At 46.6% G+C, this 13569-nt stretch overlaps 1 protein-coding gene across 3 annotated transcripts in view; it reads right to left on the bottom strand.

Moving 5' to 3' along the window:
- Positions 1-1861: 1861 nt before the first annotated feature.
- Positions 1862-13569, bottom strand: part of NRF1 (nuclear respiratory factor 1) — a 58179-nt gene continuing 46471 nt past the window's right edge. The window contains exons 7-8 of one of the 3 annotated variants that reach the window (XM_040259620.1): positions 9067-9108; positions 1862-6810 (exon numbers count right to left, since the gene is read on the bottom strand). In XM_040259620.1, the coding sequence (XP_040115554.1) occupies positions 6647-6810; positions 9067-9108 (206 nt within the window). In that variant the 3' untranslated portion in view covers positions 1862-6646. The remainder of the gene's footprint in view (positions 6811-9066; positions 9109-13569) is intronic. The other 2 variants (XR_005724314.1, XM_040259621.1) reach the window with 2 other exon arrangements.

The following is a 13569-nucleotide window of genomic DNA, read 5'->3' as shown; positions in this document are numbered from 1 at the left end:
GAATGGAAAAGCCAGAGGAGGCACTCAGGGAGCAGAGGGTCGTGGGGGTATGGATGACTTCCACCGAGTCAGAAGTCTGGGTACAATGCCACCAGTCACAGGGCCCTGGGCTTCTCTGTGCCTGTAAGCTTAACTTTCATGGCCTAAATGATGGGTGGTGGCTCATGTCCCTCCCAGCTTTAGAAGTCTCTTGCACACAAGGGCCAGGGGAGCCCAAAGACTGGTTGAGGTTTAGGCTTAACTGAAGACATCACAACCCAGCTTTGCCAAGATTTGGCCTGGCTTCCTTGCCCAGAGCTTCCTGGATTTTAACATCAACTGATCTCTCTCTGCCTTTGGGCCCAGGGTCTTTTGTTTTAAAACAAAATTTTTTTAACTTAGTTTTTAAATTTTCTGGCCACACTTCCTGGCATGTGGAATCTTAGTTCCCTGATCAGAGGTTGAACCTGTGCTCACTGCAGTAGAATCTTGGAGCCTTAACCACTCAGATGCCAGGGAAGTGCCCCCTGGGGTTTTTAAAAGAAAGCATAATGTGGGACATCCCTGGTGGTCCACTGGTTAGGACTCTTGAGCTTCTGCTGCAGGGGGCACAGGTTTGATCTCTGGTCTGGGAACTAAGATCTGCATGCCATGCAGTGCAGACCAAAAAAAAAAAAAAAAAGTATAAGGTGACTGTTCATACTCAAGAATGTGTTCAAGCACCAGTAACTTCACTCCTCTTCACCCTTGGGACAATCTCACAGGGCTGATTTTTCTTAGCAATAAAATCAACATTTTTACATCAAACATTATTTTTACATTTAACAAAGTTAACATTGGATTTTTGCAGAACTATTTGGAAGTAACGAGAATGTGGGAATGGATGTTTTTGGGGTTCCATTTTTTGTGATTGAATAAGGAACCCCTGGGAAACTAAGGTCTCTCATTCAGTGGGATGTACTGGTTGCTTGCCTATATACAAGTTCCTATGTATATTTGGGTGTGTGTGTGCATGTATGTGATGAATGTGTGTGAGCGTGCATGCATGGGTGTGTGCATGTGATGAAAAAGCCCAGCCACCGCAAGGATGCGCCTGGTATGGCACACTTGGGTTAAGGACCAGGCATGGTCCTTAGTTCCTGCTCAGAACACACTGACCACTGGGAGAGGCTGCATGTGGGTTGAGCTCAGGACTCAGCTGGAGGTTACTTTAAAAATGAGAATCTAGGGGCTTCCCTAGTGGCTCAGTAGTAAACAATCCGCCTGCCACTGCAGGAGACATGGGTTCAACCCCTGATCCGGGAAGATCCCGCGGAGCAATTAGGCCAGTGCACCACAACTGTTGAGCCTTGTGCTCTAGAGCCTGGGAGCCGCGAGACCATGTGCCACAACTACTGAGGCCCACGTGTCAGAGCCCGTGTTCATCAGCAAGAGACACCACTGCAATGAAAAGCCTGTACACTGCAGCTGGAGTTGGCCAGCTGTACACTGCCCCCTCTTGCTGCAACTAGAGAAAAGCCTGCATGGCAGTGAAGACCCAGCACAGCCATGAATTATGCATATAAAACATGGGAATCCAGATGTGCAGCTCATCTTATGTCACCTGTCCCCCGAGAGGTTGGCACAAAGAGCTGAGCTTCTGGAGGCAGGCTTAGTAGTCTGACCCCAGCTCTCCATTTACTAGTTCTCGGAATTGGCCGAGTCTTAGCTCCCACACCTATAAAATGGAATCAAACCTCCATCTGAAGTTGTGGAAAGGATTAGAAATAAAGGTGTCAAGTATTTTGCATAGTGTCTTGTGCAGAGCAGCCATTTAATAACTGATAATTGTTAGTTTCTTAAAGGGTAAGTAAATTCAGAAGAAATTTGAGTTGAGACCCAGTTAAGTTACACCAACAATTTTATTGACAAGCGCATTAAGTTTGGGGAATATTTCTAGCTCCCCTCCCCAAGTATTAAATAAGCTACCTCTTAACCTCTTTGTGGTTCAGTTTGCTCATCTGTAAAGTAGGGATAGTAACAGAACTTTTGCAAAGACTAATAAATAACTTAATGTATACGTAAATCTCTTAGAACAAGGCACACTGTAAGAGCGGTACAAGTGCTCACTATTCTAACTGCTACCATATAAACACTCTTAACTGCAGACAGGCCATGGTTCTCATAAACCAGAGCTTGGAAGACCTTTGTACAGGGCTAGGGCGCAGGCCTGCCCTTGCCTTACAAGGTGGCTCTGAGTAAGACCTGGGTTTTGGGGGTCCTGGCACTGCTCTGCAGATGAGTATTATCCTGGTACCTTTGCCTCCCCATCTCCAACTCTTTGCAGAAATACACTCCAGTACTCAACAAACATCCACTAACAGCCCACTGGCTTTTCAGGAGGGAGAAACTCAAATTCAGAGTGGATTGGGGACTCATTCAGGGGCCCAGCAGCAGTGGGAGCAGAATTTTCCAGCTATTTCAGAGTCCAGTCCTAACGCCGTCATCTCCCTGCTTTGTGCTCCTCCTTCCTCTGGGCTGTCTCCGCTGTCCCGGGTGGATCTTCTCCAACAGCTGCCAGCCTGCAGCTAACAGCAGAGGCCAGATGGGATGCACTAATGGGTGTCCTTGACGCTGGCATCTGAGCACAAGCTGTGCGGAGGCTGGCCTGGCCTGATGACCTGGGCGGCCCACAGCCCACTGAGATGGAGGTGGAAGGGGAAATGTGGGCTTGTCTTCCTCAGCCCACGAAGCCTCTGCTCCAGATAAGCTTTGATGTTGCTCCCGATACCAAAAGGACCTACCACAGGCCCAGAGTTACTCCATCCACAGCTGATGCTTTGCAGGGGGCTGGGAGGGGTGCTGATAGAGGAGAGAAGAGGAACAGCAGCAGATGGGAAGGAAGGCAAATGCAGAAACAGGCCCTCTTCGACATGACAAGTGGCAGGAAATGAGCCTTGTCTGGGTCTGAGTGAGGCCCAGGGCGCATTGGCGGCTGGGGCTCTTCTTACAGGGTGAGCAGCCCCTTCTCTTCCCTGCCCTTCTGGTTCTCCTCGGCTCACTCATCTCAGTTCAAGTGGCTCCACTGGTCACCAGCATCGCTAATGGATCTTCTCAGATGCAGGACTTAAAGCCAAGAATTCCGAGGCTGGGGTCTTGGTTTCGGTGAGCACCAGATCCTTGTCTGGAGCCTAGATGATAAACTACTTATTGCAGAGGACCCTTGAGCAGATAAAATGAGGCAACAGAACCCCTCATGCCACATCACTCTGTCCAGATGGCACCTTATCACACTGGGCTGCCGCGGTCTGGTCACACAAAAACATCTCATCTCATCCTGTTTCTTGGGCAACTGCTATGCTTCATTCACCTGGCACATGGTAGGCATTCACTAAAGTAAAACTGATGCCTGGGGCCAGAGCTGGTCTACAGGTGGGTTTTCTTTTGCCGGCAGACTATGTAAAAGACTTTTAATTTGTTGGTGAAATCGGGAGATTCATGCACAAATCTGGACTCCTCAGTTTCTCTGGAAAATTTAAGACAGGACTGCAGGGCCCGTGTTCCTCCTACTTGGAGACAGTCCACTGGCCCTCAGGAGAGGCCACTCTCTTTAGAGATGCTCTCCACTGTGCCCATCTCCATCACTCCTTCCCCTCTCACAATGGAATGGCTTCCGCTTTACTCACTGACTCCACCTGCCAGGGCCCTGTAGGCAGCTGAGTCAGCAGCTCCTGCTGATGATTTGGGCAATAACGGAAGTGAAGTTTTCCATCAGCCCCACCAAAGAGAGTTTCAACACATGCTGAACAGGCAGCATCTGGGTCTTGCCAGGCAAACAGAATTACTGTTGCCTATGCAGAGACATCATCCCCACAGAGGTACTCTAGACAACCATCTGTTGCAGGGGTGCCCAATGGCTATGAGGTCTGCTTGATCTGGCTGCCACCAATCCTTTCTCTGGCTCACCCTCTCTGGTGACAATAGATGATGATGTGCCATTTGGGTAAGAAGAAGGGAGTAGGGTGGCACTGGCTTTATCGAGCCATTGTCAGTCAGCAAGGAAAACATCTCTGGCCTCCCGCATTCAACTATTGTAATCATTATTACCAGGAAACAGACCCAAACACCTAACAAAAGGAAAGAAAGGGGTGATGGAGGTGGCAAGGAGAGCATCATTTTGAGCTGAGGAAAGCAGCGGGCACAAGCGTGGGAGTGCAAAACTATTGGGAGGTTTAGGAAGGGCCCGAAGCTGGGGGTATGGCAGGAGGTGCGGGCAGAAGAATGACAGCTGCCACATTAAAGCAGTGAGCTGTGAGAGAAGCCAAGGAGCGAGGCCTTAAGGGAACAAAGGCCTGGGGCCCCCACTTCAAGAAGGAAAATCCACTGCAACAATGAGCAACACTCATGTGGGGAGGACACAGATGGACAAGTACCGCCACCCACCCTGATTTTAATGTGGAATGCAATTAACCCCTAAAAAAGGAACTCCAGAGAAGAGGTTTTCAAACCATCTTTAGGAATTTTTAAACTAGATGCCCCCCGCCATAACCCCCCTGGACAGCATTTTGTAAAACGGATTCAACAGAGCTGTTCTGGTGAGGGAAGACAGGCAGGAACCACTCGCTTCCACTCCCGCACTCCCCTTATAGGGCTCTACAACGCCAAGGAACACAGTTCAAAGATCACTGAGCTTGAATTGAAGCACCTATTCCTTTTACAGAGCAGAATAAGCCACCCCCAAAGAGAGCTCCTAGGAGGCTAATGCTCCTCCACAGATGAACAGTTCCACTTCCTGTTGCCACATTGTTAACTATTTATTGAATGAGGCAGTAATAGACAGAATGGAAAACGACACAGGATCCATGCTCTGCTACCGGGGTTCTGCTTTTCTTCTTCTTGGCAATTTCTCAAACTATCAGGAGGGTATTTTACCACAAAGGAACACGGACTTTAAAGCCCCTGGACAGTTTCACAACGATGATAAAAAATAATAATTAAAAAAATAACAAATTGTAGAACTAGGACTGTTTTATGTAAATTTCCCTTCCCTCCCCCCATTACGTACAGGAAAAAAAAAAATACAAAGAACACTGGATAGTTTTATATAAAACAAGCAAATACAAGAATCTGAAACTTTTCTCAAAGGCTGAGCAAGACGTGAAGAATCTTTTTAATGTCGCGTTAAAAAAAAAAAAACACAAATATTAAATACACAGTCACACACGGGAGTGGCGGGGGGCGGGGCGGGGGGGCGCCCAGGAGGAGGGAGGAAGAGTCATCCCTGTACTCAAGGAGCAGAGATTTGGCCTGTCAAAAAGTCAGGTGAATTTGACCCCTGGAGACTCAGGGCTTGTGGCTGAGAAATCACAGAATTTTGTTACAAAGAACACCCAGACCAATTAACAGCTGTGAGAAGGAAGCTGTGGGGCCTAGGCCTAGCACGATGCACCTTGGGACAGCTGCAAGGTCCCTTCTGAGATCGGGCCTGATCTCTCCAACTTTAGGAAGCACCCTCAGCCCTTTGCTCTCCAATGCCCCTCAGTCTGGTGGCCAGCCTTCCTCACGCCAGGAGCCCCTGTCAGTTCTTGTCTCCTCTGTTAAGCTACAGGAAGTCACAGGAAGGGAAAAAGTTGCTCCCATCGGTGCACCCTGGTCTTTAAAAGATTTTTCTCTCCCTCCTTCCTTTCCCCTTCCAACTCCTCTCACCCCCTCATTCTCTCTCCACAATGCACACACCCACAAGCACACGCACGCATTCCTCAAACCCTTAATACTTCTGTCACCTTCAGTTCATATACATGACCAATTCAGGACTGACCTTAAAACCAAAGCGACAGGTTAATAGTTGTGAGATCGAGAAGGTTTCCTGGGGAGGGGAGGAGATGGGAGGCTGAAGAAAACCCTCTCGGTCCTGCCTGGGAGCTTTAAAGACATTTCATTTGCCTGTGGCAAGGTCAGCATCTGGGCCAGCCCGAGGAGCGTCTCAGCTGCCAGACCACGTGGCCCCTTGATCTTGCAAGCACAGTTTCTGGACCTCACCCCAATCTGGAATCTCCGTTCTCAGGTGAGCCCAGCAGGGAGAGTTCTGGATGGCCACTGGGAGGCAGCTTTGGTGAAGGGCGTGGTCACCTCTGCCTGAGTTTGTCAGTAGCTCAACGCATGACCCTGGTATGAACAAAACCAGGTGGCTGTCTGGCCACGTACCCTACACCCACTAAACTGGGTGAATTATTTTTCCACAGCTCACCTTGATTTCATACAGATAATTCCATGCGGGTTTCTTTTATATATATATATATATATATATACACACATATATATATATACTTTATATATATATGTAAATGTGTATATCCATATGTACACATATACATATATTCACACTCACACATACACACACCGAAGTATACACACGTTTCCGCAGAAAGAAGTCCTGCCACAATTTGGCTTTTTCGGGACCGTGAAGTTGACAGCGCAGTATCTTATTCCACCAATCCCAGAAAATCAAGAGTGGTGCTTTTTAAAAAATGCAATTCCAAAATCCACTGCCTTTCTTCCTTTTTAAAAAAAAGGTTAACAAAACTTTTCTTCCGAAGTCGAGAGACTTAATTCCATTTGGTTGCACCTCTGCAAACGTGTAAAAAATTTTGAAGTAGACTAGAAAACGATGCCATGGCATGGCTGCATGTCACTGTTCCAACGTCACCACCTCCACAGCCTGGCCGTCCATGGTGACTGCGCTGTCCGATATCCTGGTGGTCACAGGGGCCATAGCCACCTGCACCGGCCCGTTACCCTGGGCGAGGCTGGTCACCACAGTCTGGTACATGCTCACAGGGATCTGGACCAGTCCTGGGGAGACAAGGCAAGACCGTCAGTGCTGGGCATAGGTTCCCAGATGCTGGCTGGGCAGGGCAGTCAGCTCCAGCCCTCAGGGTACCACTGTCTGCAGCCGCACGTAACTGCATACCCACTGTCCAGGCACAAAGACATCCCTTTCCCCACCCCATTTTAATTCTTTAAATCAGGAAAGAGAATGTGGAGAAGGTGTAGAAACATGCCTCAGAACAGGGCCTCCCCAACGTGCCAAGAGATGACCCCGCCTGCCTGCCTCTCTCCAACTTCAGGAGGCTCGCACAGACCCCTCAGGGACGAATTCTCCTCCCAACAAGCCTGTCTCTTCTGACTGCCCTCCTCTCTAGGAGGGGCCACCATTCATGTTCTTGGATATTCTGCTACACTGACTTCTTCAACCCTCTTTCTGCCTATGCAGCTTGAAAAAACTTCTCCCTTAAACTTAGCCTGCCTTCTGGCCATTGTCCCTCTCTTCTGGGTCAGTTTTTTTTTTTTCTAAAGCCTAGGTCATTAGTTTTCTGATTTTAGATTTCATAGACCAGTAGGAATTTTAAATACATTCTGGGGTCAACTTAAAAAAAAACCCCAACTACCTCCTAATATCACTATTATTTCACAGTAAAAAGAAGTGTTTAGTAGAAAGAGAGGAGGAAGTGAATAATTTCAGAAAAGGGCAGTCCTTCCAAAGAAAGGAAAACTGACAATTTTATATGACATTAAAAAAAAAAAGAATTTCCAATTAAATAAGACAGAATAAATGCACATATAAAATTCTTCTTCCTCATAAAACAAAAATTATAGTGAAGGAGAAAAAAAGAGATATGAATAAGAGATGGCAATATATTGGGTTGGCCAAAAAGTTGATTTGGGTTTTTAAATAGCATCTTAGGGAAAACACAAACTTTTGGGCCAACCCAGTATATTTCTGGGAGATGCAGAGCATACATAAAGTGGTTCTGACATTAAAGAAGGGGGAGCTGCACGTCCTGTGTCCTGGAGCTCTCAGGGCATGGAGGCTCAGCTACTGCAGAATGAGAGGAAGAAGTGAAAGACAGGAGTTAGCTGACAGTTTGTATTCAACTGACTGGACCAGTAGGTCCTACCAATCCCAACACCCAGGCCTTTGCTGACCAGACACCTGAAGTTCATCCACTGTATTGAGAAGCTGACCTGGAGAAGCTGCAGAGAAGATCTATGAGGTATCTGGTGGGTGGGGAGGGGAGGAGCCGGGGGTGTGGAGACAATGAAAGTATCAGGCCTGCAGTCCTGATACTTACCACCCCAAGGCCTGCAGGCCGCCCAGCTCTGCCTTATACAGCCCAGCAGCTGTTTCAGTGCCTCACTCTCAAGGAACAAGAGGCGACAGACAACATGGGGAGCAGAAACAAAAACAAATGGCCCTAACTCTAATATCTTCAGAGACAGAAAATATTTGTATCATACAAACGGATACTTTTATTAAAATGAGAGAAAATTTGTTAAAGAAATCAAATAGATGAAATACATTCCACAGAAAGAGGAGATGGTAAAGTCAAGGAAATCTTCCAGAGAGCAGAAGAGATTAAAAGATGGAAAGTAGGAAACCTTAAGAACTCCAATCTCTGATAAAAGAGATTTCTAGAGACTAGAAAAAACACAAGGTAGGAAATTATCAGACACATTGCAAGTACATCTCTAGAACTGAAAAACATGGAGTTTCAGATTGAAAAGGCCCATTAGATACCCAGCAGAACAGAAGAAAAAAGATCCGGATGCTAAGACACAGCTTTGTAAAATTTCAGAACACTAAGGATAAAGCAGAGATCCCAAAGGATTTGAGAAAGGGTTAAAAGAAAAAGTCACATACAAAGAACTGGAAATCATTATTGGATTTCTCAAAAGCAAGCCTGGAGGCTAGATGATGATGGAGCAGTGGCTTCAAACCTCTGAGAGAAAATGCTTTCAGCCTAGAATTCTCTCCCCAGCCCATGAAATGACACCCACGCCAATTAAGTGTGGGGACAGAATAAATACCTCCTCAGACTTATAAGGGCTGTAAAAGCCAGCTACCTGTGCACACTTTCTTTGGAAGCTCTGAAGGTTGTTCCCCAAAGAAATGAGACAGGAAAACTTAAGAAGTAAGTGGCTGTGGGGTCCAGGAGACAGAGAACCCACTGTAGGGAGCCTGGGGACAGGAGGAGGGCCCAGGATGGGGGCTGTGCAGTACGTCTGGAGGACACAGGGGATGTGGCATGAGCTTGTGGGATAGAGTACCTCGAGGGGTCTTCCAGAATTGGGTAGAACCGGTGATTACTCCTTAAAAAGTAGAAGAAAAAAAGCAAGGATTAACCATACCCACTCGTTGTGGCAGTGAACAAAGTTTTACCTTTATAAAAATTTTATGTTTATAACAATATAAACATAGAAACTGAGTTATTGAAAATTGTGATAATGCCTCAACTCAAGAAATAATATGACTATTATTTAGAATAATACACATACATACCAGAAAAAAGAACACCGAGTGTTGCCTCTGGGGTACATATACATATATATATATGTATATATATATATATATTTAAAGGCCTTTTAGTTCTTTTTGTCATTTAAAACTGTGTATCACTTTGATGAAAATAAAAATTAATTGTAAAGAGGGATGTTTTATCAGAATATTTCGTAATGCAAAAAAAAAATCAAACATAAAATAACGTCAATTTTACAATGTTAAATTGTATCTAATTGTTTTCCAGGGATAACTGTTGACAGTTTGGAAATAAGTATTTGTTGATGCTTCCCTGGTGGCTCAGACCAATTTTGGGTTGAGAAGATTCCCTGGAGAAGGGAATGGCTACCCACTCCAGTATTCTGGCCTGGAGAATCCCATGGACAGAGGAGCCTGAAGGGCTACAGTCCATGGGGTCACAAAGAGTTGGACACGACTGAGCGACAAACACAATACCGTAACATTTAATGATGCAACCTGAAATGAGGCTAAATGTCCTGTTTTGTCAACGTTTTTAGGATTCCAGGCTTACCCTGCTATGTGTTAATGAGAATAGAAGGCATGGCCCACAGTCCTCCCACTGACATGCTGGGGCCTGAAAGGGGAAGGAGAGGGCCAGCCCATCCATCAGCTTCAGAAGGCTGCTGGGCTCAGTGTTTTCACCTAAACCTTTGCACACGGCTTTCACATCTCCCCAGTCAATTCCTTTTTCCATTCGCTCCTTTCTGCCACCCAAGTTCTCTCTCTATAACATGTCATTCCCTAAGCTCAAACTTTTCAAATTCCCTGATGCTAGTTAAAAGGTTCCCAAAGCCGATAGTGAAGTTCAAATGTTGGGCCTGGCATTCAGGACTCTTGTGATTTGTCCAGCCTTACTTCCCTCATTCCCTGTGCTCTGGGAATCACCCTGGACTATTCTCAATTCTCCAACACACTGGTAACCTTCCTTTCTCTGGGCCTTTGCTCAAGCTGTTTGCTACCTGGAATTCCCTTACTGCCCACACCTTCCCCTTTAAAACCCTCCTCTTGGAAGCCTATCCCAGCTCTAGTCAATACTGAGAGCAGCTTCCTTGGGATTCTCAGTAAGCACTGGACAGTAGGATATAATCTGGCCAGGTCCGGTTAATGCATGTGGATAGGTCTTCCCCATCTACCTAGACTGAGCCCTAGATTGAGGGTTCCCTCAAGGCCAGGCCTGGCTCTGGTTCATGTTTAGAATGAGGTACAAGGTATGCCAAATACTGGCATCAGCACAGCCTCAAGGGCAGCAGGTCAAGGGATTTTACTGCGGGCCCTAACCAGCGTGTGGCTGGGCTCTAGTCCCTGACATCTAGACTGCAGGAATGGGCCTGAGTATATGTGAATATGTGAAGACCAAGACCCTCTTCCATCATCCTAGTGGATCTTCATCATCACTTTCATCCTCTCTTCTGGTCAAAACAGACAAAGTTAATGAAGTAACGTTTTTTGCCAAACGCCCTGTGGCAAAACCAGGACACCTCCAAAGAATCCTCATGCTGCTGCTGTTGCTGCTGCTAAGTCGCTTCAGTCATGTCCAACTCTGTGTGACCCCAGAGATGGCAGCCCACCAGGCTCCCCCGTCCCTGGGATTCTCGAGGCAAGAACACTGGAGTGGGTTGCCATTTCCTTCTTCAATGCATGAAAGTGAAAAGTGAAAGTGAAATCGCTCAGTCGTGTCCGACTCTTCGAGACCCCTTGGTCTGCAGCCCACCAGGCTCGTCTGTCCATGGGATTCTCCAGGCAAGAGTACTGCTAGCAAACAGCAACCAAAACCAGAAGCAAAGATTAGTCTTATTTCACTGTTCTTGCTTCTGAGACTGATTCAGTTCCAAAAGCTCTAAACAAGTTACAGACTTTACAAATACACTGAATACTATGAGTGGGACCTTCTTCCTGACTACGAGCAACTGTCCTGGGTCAGTGCTGGGATGCAGAGAAACTGGAAGAATTGTTAGAATTAAATCTCTTTCTTACTGGTTTATGATGTGTTTGGGTTACCTATGATGTGGGTCCATGTCCCACACTGTTGTTGAAACACTTTTTAGTATCATGGAAGATTTGCCCTAAAATAAAATGGGAAAGGGCTCAAATGCAGAAATTCAAACTGGCTGACACTGCTATAACCGGAATAATCTTTTGAACACAAACTGATTTTGTTCCCCTCTTTACAATTCTTCACTGGTTTCCAATGGCCCGTGGAATATAAAGTCCAAATCCCTTTGGAGGTATTGCAGCCCTTCACATCAGCCCCTGTTCCTCAGTTAGTTCAGCCTGGTGATCCCCACCCACTGTACATTCCAGGAAGGTGAACGACTTGATTGAGGCTCTTTCCACACCTGCCTCTATGGTGTGCACACTTTCTGACTTCTGCCTGGAATGACTATCCTTGGCTTGTTCCTTGAACGGGCTTCTATTCTTCCTTCAGCTCTCAGCTGCAGTCTCTCCTCCTCCTGTCTGAGCTCCTCTTTTCCCAAGGGCCCACAGCACTTTGCCCTGGTCTCCATGGAGGAGGCGATGGTCATATACTTTATCACTGGTTACTCGTCTTAGCTCCAAGGAAACTGTAAATTCCTTAAGGGAGAGATGGAATCTCTGTATTTAAGTCCCTAGCAATGAGCAGGTGTTTTCTACACAGTTGAATGAAACCTGCCTTCTGAGATTGCACAGGTGTCTACCTTCCCCCCCACCACGGGACAGAATGACTGACGTGGGTGAGCCTTCAGGTGATTAGGAAGTTTCCAGAAAAAGCAATACAGAAACAACTACATTCAAAGCTCATCCAAATAAAACCATTTTAAAAGATTTCATATTCTGTACTTCACAGCTTGGGAAGGAGTAAATTTGGCCTTTAACAACTGGGTGATGACTCCCACACAAAGCCATCTCGAGAGTGAATGACTAGTGACAGCGACTTCATATCTAAACAGCTTCTTGAAGAGATCCCATATACAGGGTATTTCATAACCTCGAATGCCTTGAAACCCGAGGCCATGATTCTCTACACACAGTTTCAGCCCACCTCTACCTTAAATACGTGCATTACCATCCCACTGTGAGGATTTTAGAATCTCACACACAGCCATTTTGACATGAGATTAGATTAAATCGTCTCAGTGTCTCTGACCTAGCAGCCTTTATGTCCATGGCAAGGAAAGGGGGAGGGGGCTAGAGGCTTGGAAACCCAGCATGCACTAAATCGGCCGGCTGCCCTTGCAAGAGAGATGATTAAAATGCTGAGGTTCAGTAATCAGGCCAGGATTGTCCCTGCATCTGCTCAGCCTGCCCCTGATTAGCCCTAATCTAGAAGGCGTATGTTAATCTCAGCTTGTATTCTGGGTCATTTCGATTGATTAAGCAACAGGAAACCTTTCCCATTCTACATTAGGGACGTGAAGTTCTCCTTTTTGTTTTTCACAGAGACCCTGCACAACCCTAGTAAGAAAGCTCTCTTGGCATTTGTACAGTGCTTTTCAAAGTCTTCTCACCCCCACTGCACAGCACTAGCTTCCCGCTGAGACTCTGGAGCAGCCGGCAGGGCAGGTATTCTTCCCTTTCACAAATGATAGGCAAGTCCTGTTGGCAGAACCATGGGCTTACCACAGAAGTACACACTTATAAAAACCTGGAGCTTTTAGTACCGCAATCTCTAGTACCTCATCTTTCAAAGCTGTAAGAAACCATAGAGTTCTTCAGTTTAGAAAATCTAATCCCCTCCTTTCTTTAAATTCCAAAGCATATGGATAAAAAGTTTATTAAAACAAAACATGGACTGAGGGAGACTGAGTGACCGAGCTGGTGGTAAGGCAAGGCGCTGGGAGTCTCTGCAGGAACCAGCAAGCCTTTACCATTGACCACTACAGCCAGCAGGGACCTGGAAGGGAGAGGACGTCCCTTTTGGGCTCACTGCTGCCTCTCCTCTCAGGCTTCTTGGTAAGGTTTACAGAATTGGCAAAAACGGGAAAAGAGGCCAAAAGGGCCTTGGGAACTTCAGGCCCCAGTGCAAGGGTATCCTTGGCCAATAGCAAGCGAAAGTGAAGCTGCTCAGTCGTGTCCAACTCTTTGCGACCCCATGGACACCAGGCTCCTCCGTCCGTCGGATTTTCTAGGCAAGAGTACTGAAGTGGGTTGCCATTTCCTTCTCCAGGGATTCTTCTCGACCCAGGGATCGAACCCAGGTCTCCCGCATTATAGACAGACACTTTATCGTCTGAGCCACCAGGGAAGTCCAATAGCAGTCAGCCCCCAAATCCTGG

The sequence above is a fragment of the Oryx dammah genome, unplaced genomic scaffold (genome assembly GCF_014754425.2).
Source record: "Oryx dammah isolate SB20612 unplaced genomic scaffold, SCBI_Odam_1.1 HiC_scaffold_18, whole genome shotgun sequence".
Classification (NCBI taxonomy): Eukaryota; Metazoa; Chordata; class Mammalia; order Artiodactyla; family Bovidae; genus Oryx; species Oryx dammah.
Note: the sequence above shows the minus strand (reverse complement) of the source record. Positions and strands in the feature narration are given on the sequence as shown.